Raw genomic sequence first — 21,790 nt, forward strand, 5'->3', positions numbered from 1 at the left:
CAGGACATATTATATGGCAATCGCTACTACCTCCTCTCTCCTTCTCTCTCTCTACAATATTTTATTTACCCTCTTTTGCGATTTAATCCCCTTTAGCTGGAGGCGATGTACCTTTTTTAACAGCACGTTACAATATATATTAACAAAAATATACACCTTTTTCTCTTTAAATCATTTTTATTGTTTTATTCTAAATTATTTTTATCCCTACACCATCCAACCATGAAATATCTATAGGAAAAACAAAATAAAAGAAATATTTTTTTAAGAAATAACATATTTATTCGAAGTGCTTAGTCTTTGTTAGTCAATCATCGGTCTTCTTTTGTTCATCGGTCTTCCTTTGTTTTATGTCTTTGTTTCTCATATTATTGGTTTTTCGGTATCTTTCTTCATTTTAGTTTTTCGCTTTAGTTTTCACCTTTCCGATGTTTCTCTTTGTGGTTTATCTTTATTTCTTCCTTTATATATGAGTATTATTCATACACACACTATGTAAAGCCACTGGCGGATCCATTTGGGGACCGGAGGGGGCAACCGCCCCTCTCAAAGGTTTTTTTTCAGCATTTATCGTTGGTAAATACAAATATGGTCTTTTCCCGACCGATCCTATCTGTGTGACAAGTCTAGCAGAGTCTAATCAAAATGTGTGGTACTTAATGATACTTAATACAGACCAGTGTTGGGCAAAATCAATTGAAATCAATTGCAATTGATCAATCAATTGAAAGTAATTGCTCTGAAAATCAATTGCAATTGATTTCAATTGCAATTGATTTCAATTTGTAATTGGCAATTAATTTCAATTGCAATTGAATTCAATCATAAAATTTGCAATTAAATTTTCGTCAATTGTTAATTGTTAATTGGTCACCAGGCAATTGAAACTTTTAATTGTTAATTGTCAATTGCAAAGGGTGCAATTGAAACATTCAATTGTTAATTGCAATTGACAATTGGAACTTGTAATTGTTAATTGTAATTGTTAATTGCAATTGAAATCAGCAATTAAAACTGAAGATAAGAAGATGTGTGTATATTGTATTGTCAACTTGTTACTGTTTTACATATTTCAAATAAGGTACTTATAAGAAATGCTGGATACCTACCATCCCTTTCCCCCCTGGGAAGAAAGCCGTGAAACTAAGTATTTTTTAAATATATTATGTTTATGGTTCTATCCCCCTCGAAAGAGCTCTATATGCCCGTCATGCATACAATAGGAATGAGCACGAGCGAGTTCGAGCGAGTTTTCTTTAAAACTCGACTCGACTCGAAGCAGACATCTTTGAGTTCGACTCGACATCTCGGGTCAAAAAATTTCCCCCAACTCGACTCGAATTCGGATCGAGTTTCCAGTCGAGTCGAGCCAATTCGAGCTAAATCCTTTGTGTAGTTCCAAGTACTACTATCTTCAAGTATCCTACATAGACAATATAATTATCAATGATACTACTACTACTACTATAACTAATTATTATTATAACACCGTGTACCTGTATAAACATGGAATATAGGCGGTTTGTATCGGAATACTAAAAATTAGTTAACTGTCGATCTCGGTAGTCAAGACATCTTTAGAAGGCAAGGACATCGGTCACGAGGTTCTTCGCTTGAGTTCAGGAGGAGCAAGTATTCGGGCTCGAGCCAAAAATTGTTAGAAGTTATGGGACTCCAGCCAAACATGTTTAAAACTGCTCGACCCGGGTTTAGGGTTGTCAACGACTCAAGCGGCTCGCTCACAGCTCATTCACTTATCGAGGCGAACCAAGAAGTGAGCCGAGCCAACAGCTCATCCAACAGAGCCAGCTCGAGCCGAAGGCTCACACGAGCCAAACCGAACCGAGCTGATTGCTTACCCCAACCGAGCCGGTTCGAGCCATTGGCTCAGTTAAGCTAACTCGAACCCAGCCTATGGACTCGTTTCAACGGAACTGGTTCGAGCCATTTTCTCCAATCGAGCCGAGTCGATAACTCGCCTTTACCGAGCCGGTTCAAGCCATTGGCTCAATTGAGCCCAGTCGATGGGTAATCCCAACCAAGCCAGCTCAAGCTGTACGCTCAGTTGAACCGAGCCGGGCTGGTTGACATCACTATTCCGGTTGGGCTTCTACTTTGGCTAAAAAATTGGACCGTGCAGTTCTCAGCTTTGATGGTAAGAACTACAAAAAATTATATGAAATCTTTAGTTTTACGTCCCACGATTATGCCGGTTAGGCTAAAGGAGACGGTGATGATGGGAAATGAATGAAATGAAGAAAGTGGGAGGAAACGGGAGAACCCCGAGAAAATCCACGAGCACGGTGTTTGTCCACCACAAAGTCCAAACTGCGCGAGCTGGGATCGAACCAGGGATCTCAAGCACCGGAGGTGAACGTTCTACCACTGACCCACCGCGCCCCCTGGTAAGAAATACAGTATATACTTATATTGGTGCTCACGGCGTCATTAACTTGTTCCACCACAAACGAATTTCGAGATACTTTGTTTTGCATCTTTTGTGCGTGTCTTGTGTCGCTTTGTGCGCCTATTCCCACATTTTGTGCATCACCGGAAGTGGGTCAAAATGGGCCTACAAATATGACGGAACAAATTATTGCTCTTCCGCCACCAATGAATTTCGAGGTCGTTTCCTTCACATCGTTTTGTGCCGTTTTGTGCGTCTACTTCCGTTTTGTGCGTCACCAGAAGTGGGTCAAAATGGGCTTCCAAGATGGGACGAAAATGACCCACTGTTCCGCCACTATCGAATTTCGAGATCGTTAATTTCACACCGCGTACCCTTTTGTGCGCCTATTTCGACGTTTTGTGCGTCACTGGAAGACGGTCAAAATGGGCCTCGAAGGTGGGACGAAAATGACCCACTTCTCCGCCACTACCGAATTTCGAGGTCCTTCCTTTTGCATCGACTACTGAATTTTCGTGCTGTTTCGTGCCCCCATTTCCACGTTTTGCGCGTCACCAGAAGTGTGTCAAAATGGGCCTCCAAAGTGTGACCAAAATGACCCATTGTTCCGACACTTTCGAATTTCTAGGTCGTTTCTTTTGCATCGTTTAGTGCCTATTTTTTTAAAAAAGTTTTCTGTACCTACTTCCTCGTCTTGTGCGTCACCGGAAGTGAGTTAAACAGACCTTTACAGTGGGAGTTAAATGGCTCACTGTTCCGCCACTATCGAATTTCGGAGTCGGTTCTTTCGCATCGTTTAGTGCCTGTTTTGTACGTTTTGTGCGTCACCAGATGTGTGTCAAAATGGGCTTCCAAAGTGTGACGAAAATGACCCACTTCTCCGTCACTACCGAATTTTGTGGTCCTTCCTTTCGCATCGACTAGTGAATGTTTCGTGCCGTTTTGTGCTCTTATTTCCACGTTTTGCGCGTCACCAGAAGTGTGTCAAAATGGGCCTCCAAAGTGTGACTAAAATGACTCACTCCTCCGCCACTACCGAATTTCGAGGTCCTTCCTTTCGCATTGACTAGTGCCTGTTTTGTTACGTTTTGCCCCTATTTCCACGTTTTGTTCGTCACTAGAAGTGTGTCAAGATGAGCCTCCAAGGTGTGACGAAAATGACCCACTGTTCCGACACTATCGAATTACCAGATCGTTACTTTCGCATCGTTTAGTGCCTTTTTTTAAGTTTTCTGCGCCTATTTCTCGTCTTGTGCATCACCCGAGGTGAGTTAAACGGGGCTTTAAAGTGGGAGTTAAATGGCTCACTGTTCCGCCACTATCGAATTTCGGGGTTGGTTCTTTCGCATCGTTTAGTGTGTATTTTCTGTTCTGTTCTTTTCGCCTACATCCACGTTTTGAGCATCACCAGAAATGCGTCAAAATGGTCGATCAATGTGTGAGGAAATAGAGCCATTGTTCCGCCACTATCGAATTTGGAGGTCGTTTCTTTCGCATCGTATAGTGCCTGCTTTGTACTGTTTTGTGCTCCTATTTCCACTTTAGTGCGACAACGAAAATGTGTCAAAATGGCCTACAAGTATAGCGGAATAACTTAATGCTGTTCCGTCACCATCAAATGTCGAGGTCGTTTTCTTCACATTTTTTTTCTTTTTGCATGATTCGTGTCGCTTTGTGCATCAGTGGGAGAGGGTCAAAATGGACCTTGGAAGTGGAATGGATATGTCTTTTTCTGCCATATTTGTAGGTCGTCTTTGACCCACTTTCGTTGGCCTACAAAACGTGAAATTATGCGCAGTATCGGTAAAAACATGCACTAAACAATGCGAAAAAGCGACCTTGAAATTCAATACTGGTGGGAGAGTGGATCATTTTTCTTCCCACATTGAATGCCCATTTTGATTCGCAAAACGTGGAAATAGGTTTACAAAACGGTAGAAAACACGCATAAGATGATGTGAAGGAAACGACCTCGAAATCGTTCCTGACGGAACAGCATTAACTTGTTTCACCATATTTGTAGGATAACATTGACCCATTTCCGGTGACGCAGAAAACGAGGAAATAGGCGCACAAAACGACACAAAAATTTACATGTAATTAAGCTAAATTTCCATTTAAGTTTGTAAGCTTAATTATATGGAAAATTTTATACATTTTTCCTTTACGTTGGTCTACTTTACGTTGATTTGGAACTTTTAAATTTTATTCAGTTTTCCATTGAAAAGTATCTATAATTCAACAAGGAAATAATTATTAATTATAATTATTATCTATATAATTGAATTCATTGTAATTTGTTCCATAACAAACACTTTACCATTTCGTACTAGCTGTCATGCCCGTTCTTCGCATGGATCAGATAAAATATCAATGTAAACGAACTGAACAACGGGAGAACAATTAAGAAACATTTCTAAAATTGGATATATTTTGTGTGAATATATATCCAACAACGTACATGTGTTTTCATTGGGAAGGCCGATGGGGGTTGAATTTGAACGTATACACTATCGGGGGTGTCACTATACGTCTGAGCAACCCCAATAAATATGGATTCGACACAAATTCTACTACTTTTACATGTCCCGGTGAACCACCCCTCAGACCCCCTTGGTTCGTATTGTGAAAAAATCTCCTCTGGCCCCCACCAACCCCCAACCAATACCGCGAAAACTATGAATGTGACACTAGCATCTGCCATTTTCTACTACTTTTTACATATGCCAGTAAAAGTCCCTATAATCCTCTGGTTCCAATTAAAAAAAACAATGCCTCTGGCCCACAGCCGATGGGGGCTGCATTTGGAAGTCAACGCCTGTGGAAGTATCACCATTCATCTCAGCGACAGCGAAAACTATGGATTTGACACTAATATCGGTCACTTTCCATTATTTTTACATGTCTCGCAATTCCCCACCCCCGGTGACTCCCGGCCCGCATACAATGGTGGCTAAATTTGAAAATCATCGCTAATGAAAGTATCACCATTGATCTCAGCCACCGCGAAAACTACGGATTTGACATCGGTCATTGTGGATTATTTTTACATGTCTCGTGATCCCCTTTATAATGCCCCCCTTTCTTAGCTGATGGGGGCTAAATATGAAAGTAAACGTGGTCTTGAGTTTCACCATTGAGCTCAGCTATCCCGAAAACTATGGATTTGACATTTATATCGGTCATTTTCGATTATTTTTACATGTCTCGGAATTCCCCCCTCTGGTGACCCAAGGCCCGCATACAACGGTGGATGAATTTGATAGTCATCGCTAATGGTAGTGTCGTCATTGATATCAGCAACCGCGAAAACTATGGATTTGACACTAATATCGGTCATTTTGAATTACTTTTACGTTTCGGTATCCCCCCGTTGACCACGGCCCGCAGCCGATCACGGTGAATTTGGAAGTTAATGCGATCGGAGTTTCACCATGGATCTCAGCGACCGCGAAAACTATGAAATCGACACTGATATCGTTCTACTTTTACATGTCCCGATAAACGTCCCCCAGAGAACCCCTGGTTCGAATTTTGTTGAAGACGTGTTGCCTTGGTATGGGACCTGGACCAAGGTATCTTTGACCAAAATTTGGTAACTCTCGGTCGACTTTTCTGGTCCCCAGGCCGGTCCCCGTAAGCGTCCCCTGGAGACCCCCTAGTAAGGAATTAAAAAAAAAACTCTTCGTCTTGGTCTGGGGCCTAGACCAAGCTACCCGTGACCAAATTTTGAAAAGTTTGGGTCCACTCGTACCGTCCACGGGCCGCACAAAGATAGACAGACAGACACACGAACAAACTCTATTTTATTTATATTAGAAAGGTCAGATCCGTCGTTATTGTATTAGTGCGGTGCTTGAGCGATTGATCGTAGAAATTCAAACTCCGATGAGTGATAATTTTATAGGCTTGTTTTATTACAAGTTTAAACTCTTTAGTCAGTAGAGAAGAGGTCGTGAATCATGGGTCAGAGTTGATGACAATGGGTTTTGGTGGGTCTGTGGGTCACAGTGGGTAAGAGTGGTTCATGGTGGGTGGTGGGTCAGAGTGGGTCACGGTGGGTCGTGTGTCACGACGGGTGGTGAGTCAATTGGTCGTGGCTAAAGTTTTCATTGCCCCACGCCCTCTCTGAACTACTGTGTTGAAAATTAATCAGTGAAAATCAATTGCAATTGATCAATCAATTGAAAGTAATTGCTGTGGAAATCAATTGCAATTGAATCAATTGCCAATTAATTTCAATTGCAATTGAATTACAGAATTCAATTGCAATTACTTTCCACTGCAATTACTTTCAATCAATTGATCAATTGCAATTGATTCTCCTTTTTCAATGGCCAACTGCAATTAACAATTAACCATTACTTATTTCAATTGTTAATTGCAATTAACAATTAAATTTACAGATTAATTGTTAATTGTTAATTCAATTGAAATTTGCCCAACACTGATACAGACATATTTGAACTGTGAATACTTCTGTCCCTAGTTCATTGAGGCAGACACCATAAACCCCAAAGGAGCGAGAGTATGATTAATTCGTTGGACGAACACCTATAGGAAGGAGAGTAAGACATCTCACCCCTCGAACTAAAAATATATTTTTTAAAATTGTATCCTAGAATAAGATATGGAAATGGAATTCGGGTCCCGAAACTTCAATTACCTTTGCCTTGAATAAAGAGAAATATAAAATCTTCAGCTTTCCTTACTGACAAGCTCTCTGAATCTGAGATTTTTCGGTTGGTTGATTGATTGATATGTATTTTGTCGTTTGTTAAAATCGATGTTTTACAGAAGGAGAACTAGAATTTAAAGTTGGATCTGAACCACTGTAGTGTGTTCGATGCTCACTCACCGGGAATCAAACCACAGAACCTTATGCATCAAAGATCAAAGGTACGTTTGCTAGCTACTAAATCAATCAAGAAAGCCGTGACTTTTGAGGTTCAACACGAAAATATTAGCAAGGGGCCAGGGATTCGTTGTGACTTTTAATGGTATTTTATCTTTTCTTGGGAAATAACACACAAGCTGTTATTGTAATTCATACATAAAAGACGAACTCCTGAGTGAATAACTGATCTTCGCACAGGCCAAACCGGTTTAAGCTAGAAACTTGAAATTTGGACAGTAGATAAAATTTGTAATGTAGGGTATTACTAAGGAAGAATATTTTTTAAAAATCGAAAAAAGGAAGGGGGATGAGGTGGAAATTATTTTAATCATATGGCCATCTCTCTAAACCCCTTAAGGTTAGAGATTTGACATTTGGTATTTGAATTTCTCATTTAAAATAATTTGACACGCGTTTCAACGTTTTTTGATACTTTAGTAAAACAAAAAAGAGGTGGAAAGAACAAAGGGGCGGGGACTGCAATTATTATAATAAGATATCAATATATAAGAATTTTAGGTTAGAACATGGAATTTGCCAGGAACGAGAAAGGACGTAGTTTTGAGTTTGTGCTGTAACTTTCACAGAGATGGACTGCAAGGACGTTGTGTGGTTTCCGCCAGTTGTGTTTTTTGCCCGTAATTATTTTCAACTCGTAGGTATTCCCCGAAAGTCATGAATCTGAGTCTAAAGTTGAACTCCTTGGTTGTATCTGAATTGCAAACAAAATCAAGAAAGATGAATGAACTTGAAAAAGTTTTTGAAATTGCCTTTTTAAAATCTTTAAATGAAACAAAAGGGCACAACTACAATCGTAAAAAATGTATGATATTTATTTGTTTGTTTAACTTCCAACGGTTGTGCCAGGACGGCTAAAGGAGACGTGGACTTACTGATTATAGTGGAATCCGAACTACTGTTTTCTCTTAACTGTACCCCTATCGGGAATCGAACCCGGAACCACGCGCACCAATGGTAAGCTTGTTAGCCACTAGGCCAAACGGAATCCATATTATATCTTAGATGAAGGAAAAACAACATGTTATACGTACTTTATTTTCTGTCGGTAATTTCGTTTAAAGATAAGAATTTTTGAAAAATTAAATTTTAATTTGCTTTTTTAAAAATATCTTATATGTCAAATAATATCGCAGTCGGTATGTTAAAGGAAATAAAGCAATGAACGGAACCATCACTTTGGTTTTAATTTCTGATCTTCTTTAGTTCATTTTGTGTAGGCTTCGCTAATATTTCAGAGGGTTTTTTTATTTTTAACATTATAATGGCTTATATTGTGATTCTATATAATTTTAATTATATTTTAATTCATTTAAAATTTATACACATTTCGTGCTGAATCTGACAAAATTTCTGTTGAGGTTGTAAGAGAAAGTTTAGTATTGATATTTTTGGTATTACATTATTTGCAGTATTTTATTGAATAAATTGTGAATTTACCTTAGTAGTGATTTATATAGTTAAGGAGTACTGCAATATATTATATTTATATATGATTTATATTCATAATTCATTTCTTTACGTACGTTACTGCTGTAGTTTGACTTCAAACCTACGCTCTGGGTTCATGTTAGTAGTACAGTACAATGTTTAAATGCTGTGATGATTAGTATTATGTATTAGAAAGTGTATCCATTTCATCCTCCTGTACTTGATTGCGCCCTTGAGTGAGCAAGCCAGTTCTTTTAGGGAAAAAAACATAACATTCTTATTTCAGGGAAAAACCACGAAATTCATGTTCGGGCAATGACCACGGGGAATAATCACGGAGCCACTAACACATCCTTGGAGTCTAGTTTGAATATTATATTTTTTCTTTTCAATTTTCAATCTGCTGAATTATATCCTGATATAAATAGAAATGAAAGCAATATGTAAAGATTGCTCCCCTATATTTTGGCCTATTTGGAACACTGTGTGCCATATACTATTAAACATCATTTTATAATTAGTTATTGTATTATTTTTAAACTAACAAGAAATGTACATAGAAATATCAATGTCTTTTGTTATTTGTTGACATTTTGTATTATTCTTTATGCATGTATACTTTATCTATTTTTCCTTAGACCCAGCCTGTATTTTTAACTGTTGTCTCGCAATTGTTATTCAAAATATAAAAGATTAGAGCAAATAGTACACTCTTTCGTTAAAATGAATGCCATCATCAATGCATTATTTTCTTTTGTGCAAGTACTGTGCAGGACAGCGTATTTGATATAGACTACCTATTGCGGTGACTAACATTATGTGAAGTGAATCACGATACCGCCACGCCTCCGAAACGAAAGTGCGTATTTAATTAAAACAATATACTTTCATTATTGTTTTTTGTTTTTTAAAAACTTACAAATTCGGGTCCCAAAATGGAATCTGGGAATCAGGTTTACACCCCCTCCACCCACTTCATATGCGTCCCATTCTTGCACATTAAAATTCTGGTCACCTTGAGGCTACACTCATCTTCCAGGAAGAAAACCGCCCCCTCCAAACGATCCTTCTGGATCCACTAGTGTGTAAAGCTTGCTTTAACTTTGATATTCACGTGTTTCCCTTCAGCTAATCCACTTTCAGAAATACTTGCACTACTCATTTGTCGTTTTATCAATACTATTCACCATGGGCGGCGATTAGGGGGGGGCAAAGGGGGGCAGTTGCCCCCCCCACTTTTTTGAAGTAAGACATTAATGTATATAGTTTCATTTGGAAATGTAAAGTTTTTGTATGTATTACTGTTTCATAGGAAAAAATGGTGCCATATAGTATTTGCCGTTGTATGACTACGTATTGGTTGCCTTCCGTGAAGTTAAGAAAGCTACAGGAATTGCGTTTTAATTGCCACGGAAAATAACCCAAAAATTAGCGTATTGGAGCACAACAATTCCAGCATACTTTCAATTTAGGGGTATAGAAGCAAAACCTGCTAAATCCATTTTTCAATTTTGTCAGGAAACAAAGGAAAAGTAACGCCCTTATGTTTCAGAATTGTTGAACATTTCTTTTGTTTAGTGGTCACTACTTAACACAAATGAGTGAAATCAACCACTAAACAAAAAAAAAAAAAAAGTTCTTCAACAATTGTGAAAACATGAGGGCGTCACTTTTTGTTCGTTCCCTGACAAAATTAAAAAATGGATTTACCCCCTTCTTACAAGGGCTCGATATGGTAGTCAGCCGCTTTGAAACTAATTGAGAGAACATTTCGCAAAAAAGGAAGTATTTCATAAGTTATTCTTATAATTGCACAAAAATTGACAGTTCCTAAAATGTCTTTTCTTCTTTCTAAAGTAATGAATATTGATTAAAACGAGCGTATTAAGAAACATCTTCTACCTTTTCCATTGTTTTGTAATGTAATATACGAGTGAAATGGTGTGTTCAGGGGTGTACGAGTGTATATACAATTAAATTTAGTGAATTCAACATAATTCTAGGTTTTAGGATTATTTTGTATAAGTGGAGTGTGAAGTGATTTTAAATATTGTGTTTTGATATGTTCAAAGAAAGTGAAAACTGATCCTAATGGCAACGAACACGTTTTGGGAAGCTGCAAAAGCAAATATTTCTTTAAATGTGGTAGCATATGTTTGTAGTATTTATTGTCTTTCAGTTTGTAAGAGTAATAACATACATTTAATAGCATCTGTGGAATTAAAAATTGAGTTGCTCATTAATCCCCAGTTTCAATATAACTTCTACAAAGCAAGACTCATTATTCATTGCTATGATTAATACAAGTATTATCCTTTCTATTTATTTGATTTGTAAATTTGTTATTAAATAATCTGATTACACAATTTCCCAGACAGAATTTTAAGATGTTCATGAGCAAGGAATCAAATCTCTTCTTACACTTTCGTTGTTTTAAGAGTACAAAGGCTAGTATCTACCTCCGTTGCTTTTGTCAATTTACTTAATAAAATATGAAATACCATATACGGCATTTTAACCGAAAAATATAGTATCCTATTAGTTATACAACCTCTCGTCAAACAGTGTTAGAAACACCCAGGGAAACTAAGATTGATATACAAATATTCAGATCATGTCTTGCCCCCCCACTTTTAACGTCCAATCGCCGCCACTGCTATTCACTATCTTTTTCCCTTAGGATTTCACCTGTTTTAATATTTTTTCACTTATTCACTTTACACTTTTATTTATTATGTTTTTCACATATTTTCATTTGACTTTTTCACTAATTTTAGTTTTTCACCGAATTATTAAAAATTCTACCACCACTTTCTAATTTTCACACATAAACCCAAAACCAAGTCCTATTAATCAGCATTAAATAAGACTGCATTCAAATCAAAACACTATTTACTTCAACAGTATTCACACTAAATCTTAGAAGAAATATTTTTTCAGTTCTTGATTACTATCTTGATTTCCAGTTCTTGATTAGAATTAGTTTTTTTTCTTTATTCTGGAATTTTATGCCTGCTTTATTTAATCTTCTTGGTTAACAATTTTAGTTTTGTTGATTCTTATTGTTTCTTTTCCATGTTTTTCTTAATCGCAGGACATTAAACTGAACGATTTCCCATGCCTTTCTTATTATATGTTTACAAACTTGTTGAAATTTTGTCAAATTAGTATAACTTTCTATATGTCCAATTTCTTGTCTATTTCTTTTATTTTATCCTCTACCGATTCTATTAAGTTATCACAACACCATACATTATGTTCTGGGTTCTGATTTTCCCCACATTCACACGTTTCGTTATTTTCGATATTTAACTTTTTAAAGTGTGATTAAAGCGACCATGTCCCGAATTATATTCCATACACACTGTTTCCTGTGTCCAATTTTTCTCTTTGTATCCAGAAATGGTGTATTTTAAAATATATACATATTTTGAGCTCTTTGGTGTTTTCATCCATTCCTCTTTCCATTTTTATCTGTTAGTCTATAAAGGTTTTTATCTTTCTTAATATATTGATGATTTTTATTATTTCCTTATAATTTATCTATGAAATCGAATGATTTTAATAATAAATACATTGGATTTTAAAGTAAAATAAAATCCCTTTACACCTGCACTTATTTTATCCCTACATTAATAATACTTACAGTTATGTGTAAAAAATTACCATATGTGCACCTTCATTATCTCTGCACAGTTCGATATGCTTCCATTTCCTCATACTTACCCGTTTTTAATAGCTGCGGCGTCTCAAGGTGGAAGACTTCAAGCACACTTGCCTACACAGTATCGCTGTCCACGTACCACTTTCTGATGTGTGATTTGATTATACTTCACAGGGCATTTATGTTGTCGTAAGGTCTGGACTTCCATATGGCCAAGGATAAAGGATTTGTGTATTTAGGGACACATGTCTCACATTCAAATCTCAAAATATCTTAACATCTTACATTGTTACACGCATTTAGTTAGGGTGTGAAGGAACTTTCTGGCCACCCTGTAGTTTAAGGATGATCGTATCGTAATTTCTCGAGAAACATGCTTATTATGTGCTGCATACTCCTGTCATTGCTCCTATCTCTCTTTATACCTGCTAACTTTGTATACAGTGACTATTTTTTATATATTACCTCATACTCCTAGTAAAAAAGAAATCGTACTCATAGCCGTACCACAAAGTACATGTAAAATGGTTAACAAAATATTATATAAGTTATTTCTTTCTGTTCTCTTTTTGTCTCTTATTTAGCACCGCGACGCACCAGTGGTTCTACAACTTCAGATTCAAAATGGCTTGAGATCGCTGTAGCAGTTGACTATTCTGTGGTTGAATTTCATGGAAGAGAAAGTGTTGTTCACTATGTTTTGGCTCTCATGAACATTGTAAGTACTTTGTAACTAGTTCATAAATGTGACATGAATTTAGGAAAAAAAAAATCACACAAGAAAGCAACAGGGTTAACGAAATATAACTTTAAAGTTTTGGATGTTCCGTTTCTTTAAAAAAAATACATATAGGGAATTAGAAATTTAGATGCTTTAAACATTTGTGAGTGTAGCATTTTAATAGCATTTAAATCACGAAATTTACTATCAGAGAGACTGAGTGTAACTACTTGATAACTCAGGTTCGATTCCTGACAGCTTTACTTGCCTTGGAAACAACCCAAGTAGTTCTGATCTAATTTTATATAATAAGTTTAGTTAGTCTTGGTGCTAGAAATATACATTAAGTATCAGTCAATCAGTCTTGAAGATTTAACCATTTCCATCCTAACTACAGACCTTTCAAATGTGGTAAGTGAGCAAAACTTATAATTCTTTTGAAGTCTTTAATTATCTATTAACATTCCTTTCATTCCTAGTTTTTCTCTTTTGTAAATCTTCCTCGAAACTTTTTGGTGCCCAGCAATAAATTATTTAAATTTAGTAAACACAGTAATTACTGTGCAGTAAATAACTGAGGGACTGTTGTTCGATACTTTGACGTCACATAGTTGAAAATTGCAAAATAATAATAGTCTAATAATAATAATAATAATAATAATAATAATAATAATAATAATTCAGACCCATTGTACTATTTGCATTGTTGATGGAACTCTACACCTGTAAATCTGATATTTGCAAATCAGGTAGATTTAAATATATATATATATATATATATAGTCGTTGAGCCAGAATCCAAAAAATAGGTTTTTGGTTTCATCTCTAAGGACTTGATGATATATATCTTTTTGTATTCACAGTGGTCCAAGGTGTTCATCAAATGATGATACCCTGAAATTTGTGGTAGCTTAAAGCCGCCATATTGAAAAATGGCTGCCATGTCTCTACATTTACGAGGTTTCGCGTATTTATCTCATAAACGGTTCCTCTTATCGAGAAAATGAAGAGGAATGAAATTGAAGAGGATAAAATTTTGCACATATTATGTTCAGTAATATTTTTTATTAGAACCAATCGATTAGGAGATATTTGCGATTAAAGGAGAAACGACCTTGTTTTAAATTGTAACACTTGTTATTTTCCCTGGAAATATTTTACCGAGATACATATTTCTGAAGTATTTAATATTTGTACCAATAAGTTCCTTCAAAAATTGTTCATGTTAGTCTTCATCTTCACTGCTGTCGTCATGAGATGACAGTCCAGCGTCGAAATCAGTGACTTTTTCATAGTTGAAACAGGTCTGTATTTTGCACATGTCTATACATCTGAGGCTGTTGGAAAGGTACACACATGAAGGCATGGCACATTTTCTTGGGCAAGAACATGACATCAGTTCCAAAACAGCTTCAGGGGCAGGAGAATTCATCCATTGTACTCCCAGACAAGATCTTCCCTCACTGTCCGTTGTAGAAATCCAGCTATGGTCCACCGGGGATGGAAGCTCTGGATCAGCTTGTAGACATTTCTTCCAAACGAGGGCTTGGTAGTTTGCTCTTCTTATATGTTGATAGAGCTTGTTCCGACATGGAGGAAGGCTATGAGGTTCAACAGACCCCTTTTTAGCAGAAAATATGCTGTACCGCAATTCATTGATGTCAGTGAACTTTTGCTGTCTAGAGTAGAGCTAGCAAACAAAGAACTCAAGCTGCTTCTTTGTTTCCTCTGGTATTTCAGCTTGAGTTCCAAGAATACTTAAAGCGGTTCTGAGTCCAGAATTTTGAGTCATTATCTTGTAGGCTGCAGATTTCTCCTTGCCTGCAAATGCACTTACTGCATCGCACCCAGTAAATGAATGAAGTCCGGGCAATACTTTACACACTTCTTGACCTAGAAAAGCATTCATCTCTCATGTTGCAGTACTTTACTCTGTCACTAGATCCACATTTTAGAAATATTGATCCCTTGTACTTTTTCAACTGTTCTTCTATAGCAAATAATATAATAACAGCAACATCTGTGTCAACGGAGTTAATAATTATCTTTCTAAATCCCGAAAAAAGAGCATGTTGTACGTGAAGAAGAAGTCGGGTATCCGCCTCTTCTTGGAAACATGTCAACTCAGGAGCTTCTTGTGCCAGTTTGCTTGTAATTTTATGGCACTTTTCTTCACAAGTAACATACATAACTCGTGTATTCAGCTGATTGAGATACTGCACGCCCTGTCACTCTTTACAAATGAAACGTATAAGTTCTTTCTTGTTCTCGTCATCAGATAAAAACTGCTTCCATTTTCGGACTGAATGGGCAGGAGTTATATGTTTCACTTTTATAGATCACCGACAGCTCGATGTTTTCGTTCGCTAATTTTTATAGACACTTGTCTGTACGTATCAAAGACAACGTGAATTGTCTGTACACCAAGTCCACCAAGTCCACAGAGATGTAATCATGCAACTCCCTTGTTAACAAATGGTCTCAAAAATTGCAATATTAGCGGCCATTTTCCAATATGGTGGCCATTAGCTACCCTGTAACTGACAGTATCATGGATAAAAGCCATTCTGGTATTGTGTAGCATCAAAAAATGTATAGTACACCAAGTCCACAGAGATGTAATCATGCAACTCCCTTGTTAACAAATGGTCTCAAAAATTGCAATATTAGCGGCCATTTTCCAATATGGCGGCCAGTAGCTACCCTGTAACTGACAGTATCATGGACAAAAGCCATTCTGGTATTGTGTAGCATTAAAAAATGTATAGTACACCAAGTCCACAGAGATGTAATCATGCAACTTCCTTGTTAACAAATGGTCTCAAAAATTGCAATATTAGCGGCCATTTTCCAATATGGCGGCCAATAGCTACCCTGTAACTGACAGTATCATGGATAAAAGTAATTCTGGTATTGTGTTGAATCAAAAAATGTATGGTACACCAAGTCCTCAGAGATGAAACCATGAAACCTCCTGGCTCAACGACTAATAATGTAGGTTTATTAAAACTAAACGTTCAATCTCTACGTGATAAATGTTAAGAAAATTTTAATCCTGATTATTTAAATAAGTTAGGAGGTACAGTGGCTTAATTATAAACTGCTTACCTCTGGTGCGTGGAGTTTCTGATTCAATACGGTACCGGCCAAGTAAATTTATGGCGGACAACATCGTGTCCATAGATTTTCTCGGATACTTCCGTTTCCTCCCACATTCGCATTCCACTAATTCTTCCTCATTATTCACTTGTTTTAATCATCTATCTTCCTTAGCCTAACACGGGACGTTAACGTGGTACGTTAAACTGAATGACTTTATTTAAGTAACGTATTATTTAGATAATCTTATTAATGCTCCTACTTACACTTGTTTGTCAGTTGATTTTTATTTTTAAAAAAATCAACCATAAGGATTGTAGCGTAACTCTCGATTATCCGTTATATCCCTTTTCTCTTTCCTTCTTTTTTGTAACGGTAATTTACGATATTAAAATAAAATGTTGTTTTAAAAACTCTGACAAAATGTAAAAAAAATCAATAACAAATAAAAAAATATGTTTTAACGCGCTAAAAATAAAACCAGTTGACTAATATAATCGTTAAAAAGTAAAGCAATAAACTTAATAAAAGCTAAGCTTAATAAAAGCTGTTTTCCACTCGAAATGGTGCCATGCACCTTCAAACCATCACATATCTCCCTCATTATTTTACTGTAGGGATGTTATGTTAAGCTTTTCCAAACCCACCTTCTGTCGTCTGATCAAGGTGACCAGAACTTTTACTTTCAAAAACGGGACGCATACGAATCGGCGACGGGGGAGGGGGAGAGTTCCACATTACATTTTGGGACTCAGCAGTATTTTCAATTTACAAAATACACAAGTAAGAATGATAACACAGCGTTTCTAATTTAAGTACTACCCAACAATACTTTTAACTACTTCAACACTCAGAATTCCCACTCAATTTCCACTTGAACCACAGAAGACTCAATTCTCATTTGAATATTCAGAAGTTCCAGGTACGGCTGAACTTTCCGAATGCGTGTTGGAACGGTAGAGTGTAGAATTAGCATTGACCATTTATATTTTGGATGATAACTACGGGACACCTGGGTCATGTTTGCTTAAAAACGGGACATTTAGGCGTCCCGTTTGAGAATCAGGAAAAAACGGGACAACGGTTAAAAATAAGGGACTGTCCCGGCTAAAACGGGACGTCTGGTCACCTTGCGTCTGATCCGAGCTCAGAACAATAAACAAGGTAACATTTCGGCAGTATGAATACTTTTTTCATTATCACACTTGTGTTCGTCCTTACAACATTGTGTCTTCAATTCGTACTACAGTTACTGCTGTTCTGCTTCTGTTTCCTAGTGACAGTTCTGACTTTTCGGTCTCTCATACAGATAAGCCGCGAATAAAAATATCGGTGTATGAATGCTTTTTTCAGTTGCTACAATAGTGGGTTATAAAAAAAAAGTGTTAAATTTTCTAGATTATTTCACTACAATTACAAAACTTTTGTCTCGACCTCTTCAGAACTATGAAGTTACTAATGAAATAACTTAGCAATACATAATCAGGCATCTGAAACACTATAAACAGAGTTTTGGGAGTCGGGGTGAGTTAGCAAGACTGGCTTAATTTTAGATAAAGAGTTCCGGCGTCATACTATTAGTTAGAAATGGATGCGTTCTTGGATTTGATGTGCCTACGTATTGGGTTTGATTACAAATTCTCTGATTTGATTACAATTCTCAGACCTACTTTACGTAGTGTGAAACTAGAGAATATTTCTCCATTGCAAAATCCTTTAGACCAGGGATTCTCAACCTTTTTCACTGGTGTACCACTGATAATGGATAATAATAAATACCAACATAAGTCGTGCATGCTACCAACAGTGGCTAGTGTACCACGAATGGTACGCGTACCATAGGTTGAGAAACCCTACTTTAGACTAAGTCTAGAAAACTCTTCTTGCGATTTTTTTTATTTCAATCTCTAACGTCGTTGAGTAAATTAAAATGTCCATGTTGTGAAGACTGTATCATAACGCTGAGTATTGGACATATTCCTATAGAATGTCCGGAATACTCAGACCCCAGAGAAAGATTAAGACTAATAATCTTACTCTGACTTTACGGAATAATAATATTTTTAGTGATCAAATTTTTACTATTGTCCGTGCAGTTGAAATAGTTAAAACTCTCTGATGCTGTTTTGTTTAGCTCTTATCTCTTTTGTTTTATTATTATTATTATATTATTATTGTTTTATGAACATGATAATTTTAGACATAATGATAAGGATTGAAACGGATTATAGTAAACAAAACTATGTTGTCAATATCAAGACGATAGCAGTATTCTCTCATTTCGAACATATCTAATTTAACTGAAACTGCTTTATCACTCTGATATTGTAATCTCTTAACATTTAGTGTTGTCACCTAATGAATCGAAACAAACAGTTTTCTCGTCTCACATTGTAAATTTTGTAAAAGTTTCGTCTCGTCTCAATTTTATCAACAAGCTCTATCTTGTCTAGATTTTTGAAAAAGATTTTATCGTTTCAGTCCTAATTTTTTTCTCGCTTCGTTTTGCAAATTTACAAAATGTATTCCCTATTTTAAAAAAAAAATCATCTAAAAGTTACCATATTTTTTTGAAGTCACGAGGGCTGCACGAAGAATTTGATATAACAACATCTAAATCCAAGGGCGGATCCAGGACGAACTTCTGGGGGGGGGGGCAATGGGTTGTAATACTGCTATTTAGAGCTACTTTTAAGAGCTTCAAACTCTGCGATGGGTTTTATTTATATATAAAATTAAAAAGTTTATTCTTCTGGGGGGAGGCAATCACCTTGATCGCCCCCATGGACCCGTCCTTGTCTAAATTATTTATTATTGGAGTATGTTGTTTAATTACTCACGTATCTTTAAACGTTGATAAATTGCTCTTCATTGTTTTAGTACAATCACTTTATCATGAATCATGTTATAATGAAACAATGTTTGAGGTTTAACACTTGCGTGAACTATTTTTGTTTGCGAGACTCGTGATTTTTTTTTTTTTGTCTCGTCTCGAATTTTAAAAGGGACTTTTCGTCTTTTTGTTGAGACGAAACTAGTTTACTCTCAATTATACTCAATTACACGCTAGGTAGCACAGTGGCTGTTGGTGCAGCAGAAATAGTCGAGGAAGATAAATCGTTGTCGGTGATCAAGCAGTTTGGGTCTTTAGACTAACGATCATGAGGCAAAACATGTTGAGGGTTCAAAACCACTAACGCTCGCCTTTAGTACGAGTGGATCCCCGTTCGATCCCAGTAATACGAGTTTGTGGTGGACAACATTATGTCAGTGAGTTTCCTCAGGGTTCTCCTGTTTTCACTTATACTGTCATTCCACCATTTTTTCATGCATTATCTGTTCCTTTTAACCTAAAGAGCATAGCCATGGGAGTTCAAACTTTTCATGTTTTTATTATTATTATTATTATTATTATTATTATTATTATTATTATTATTATTATTATTATTATTATTATTATTATTATTATTGTTGTTACAAGTGGATTCAGCATTGCATTGTCATAACTTTGTAACAATATACCTAAAATAATTATAAAGTTTATTTTATTTGGTAATATAACCTTTTCCAGCATTTTTTTTTTTTTTAATTTTTGCTTATTTATTTTTACTCTGCCAACATGTTATTCCGTTCTAGCTAATCCTGTTAACGGAAATATGATTTGGTGTAATTGCCACGAGGGAATGTTTCTCTTCATTCGCACTTGTGTCCAGCGCCGTAACTTAGATTTTTTTCCCGGGGGGCAAGCATTATTTAGACCCCCCAGAAAAAGTTGTTGGGCCGCCGCAAAATTCGAAAATAGGTCCTTCTTTCTCTTACTCTTGGAGGGTCTCCGGAGCCTTGGGCCCTTCCGCACGGCAAGCTCTGCGGGGCCATTCGTTACGCCCCTGGGCCCATTCCATACATGACAAATTAATTAAGAGGACAATATTGACAAATCCCAAAGCCACACGAATAAATATTATTTCTAGGGCCTCCGATAGTAGACATTTTTTACTTAAATGGGCCGACGACTCATTTTTGTTTTATTTCCCTTTGTATGCTGTTTGATGCTTCATTTATAATTTCATGTTCGTATCGTATATGGAGTAAGAAAATTTTGTCTTAAAGTGGCCCCCCCCTCGAACGGCGGAGAGCTTCCCTGGGGGGCAGTTACCCCTCCTGCCCCCCCACAAGTTACGGTCCTGCTTGTGACTTATCTTATTATTCATGTACCATAAGATATACAATTTTAACTATTAGTATAATCGTTTCTGTGCTGCTGGTGTATTTTTGGAGAGAAAATACAAAGTTCTTTTCATAATAAATATACTATATAGCAAGACCAGTGTAGCTACTTAAAATATTTGAACTGATTTCCTTCTGGTCCTTTACGGAAGATGAGAGATAATAACTTTCCTGTTCCTAAAGACAATCCTCAAAATGGTGAAATACAGATCTTGGCATTTATCTCTCTAAAGCCTTCCTCCAATTTCAAAGTGATATTGGTAATGAGAGGCCTAGAATTTGAAAGGGGGTGTGCTCAAGTTTTCTTCAATTGCCAGAGGATGCCACTATAGTTTGCAGGAACGATGCACGCTAGTGACATGTTCTGCCAACCAACCATTAGCCAATTCACCAACTCCTGTCGATGTCCAAGATATAGGAAGATTTCATCTGTCGATTTGATATATTACATGTTTCCAGGTGAGGCCACATTGAATACATGAGAACTGAAAACTTGATGTAACAAGTATTTTGAAAGAAATTTGTATTGCTTTTTTAAACCAATTCAGCACTTTGAAATCTGATGATATTGTGTATGTATATATAATATGAACTTAAATACTGTATCTTTAAAACCGGATTCGATTCCTTGTGGGAGTGCATACGGTTAGGATTCGACGTTAAGTTGCAGGTCCACACCTCATGTGGCCTCGCTGTTGAATGGGACGTTAAATCTCAAATTAATCAATCAATCCGTCTTTAAAACAGTAGACATTCCAGTCAAGCGCGATTAGCCATTTTCAACTTATAATTCTTTGAAATCGGACGAAAACTGAAGATTCTCTGTATATTCTATCGAACTGTAAACAAAGGGGAAAATACTTGTAGACCCAATGTCAGAAAATTAATATTCAAGCGACCCTAGAGGAGAAAACGAAGGATTTATCGGATATTATATCACACTGTTAAAAGTATGTCTCTTCATCTCATCCCTGAACCTTTCTAAACGGAATTCGTTGTACTCTGTGTTGAATTTATAATTTGCTTTAAGCACAATTTGTAGATACAAAAGTTATACACTGCTACCTTGGATTACGAAGTTAATCTGTCCCAAAATTTTGTTCGAATTCAAAATATTTCCAGCGTCAAGACAAGTTTTCCCCTTAAAATAAGAAATTGGATTAATCCATTCCTGCGTCCCCAGAACTCAAATTTTCAAACTGATTTTAACAGTAAATACACTGGATTTTAAGACGAAATAGTAACAAATAATAATAATACTTGAATAAAAATGAACTTTTTTTTTTTTTAGGTCTCATGGTGAAAACATTCGTTATGATATACACT

At 36.5% G+C, this 21,790-nt stretch overlaps 1 protein-coding gene across 2 annotated transcripts in view; it reads left to right on the forward strand.

Annotated features, from left to right (window-relative positions):
* LOC145694306 (A disintegrin and metalloproteinase with thrombospondin motifs 1-like) overlaps positions 1-21,790 on the forward strand; it is a 176,678-nt gene that overhangs the window by 23,362 nt on the left and 131,526 nt on the right. For both annotated transcript variants that reach the window (XM_081770395.1, XM_081770400.1), the window contains exon 3: positions 13,002-13,135. In XM_081770395.1, coding sequence (XP_081626521.1) covers positions 13,002-13,135 — 134 coding nt within the window. The remainder of the gene's footprint in view (positions 1-13,001; positions 13,136-21,790) is intronic.

The sequence above is a fragment of the Thermobia domestica genome, chromosome 1 (genome assembly GCF_964235325.1).
Source record: "Thermobia domestica chromosome 1, izTheDome1.hap1.1, whole genome shotgun sequence".
Classification (NCBI taxonomy): Eukaryota; Metazoa; Arthropoda; class Insecta; order Zygentoma; family Lepismatidae; genus Thermobia; species Thermobia domestica.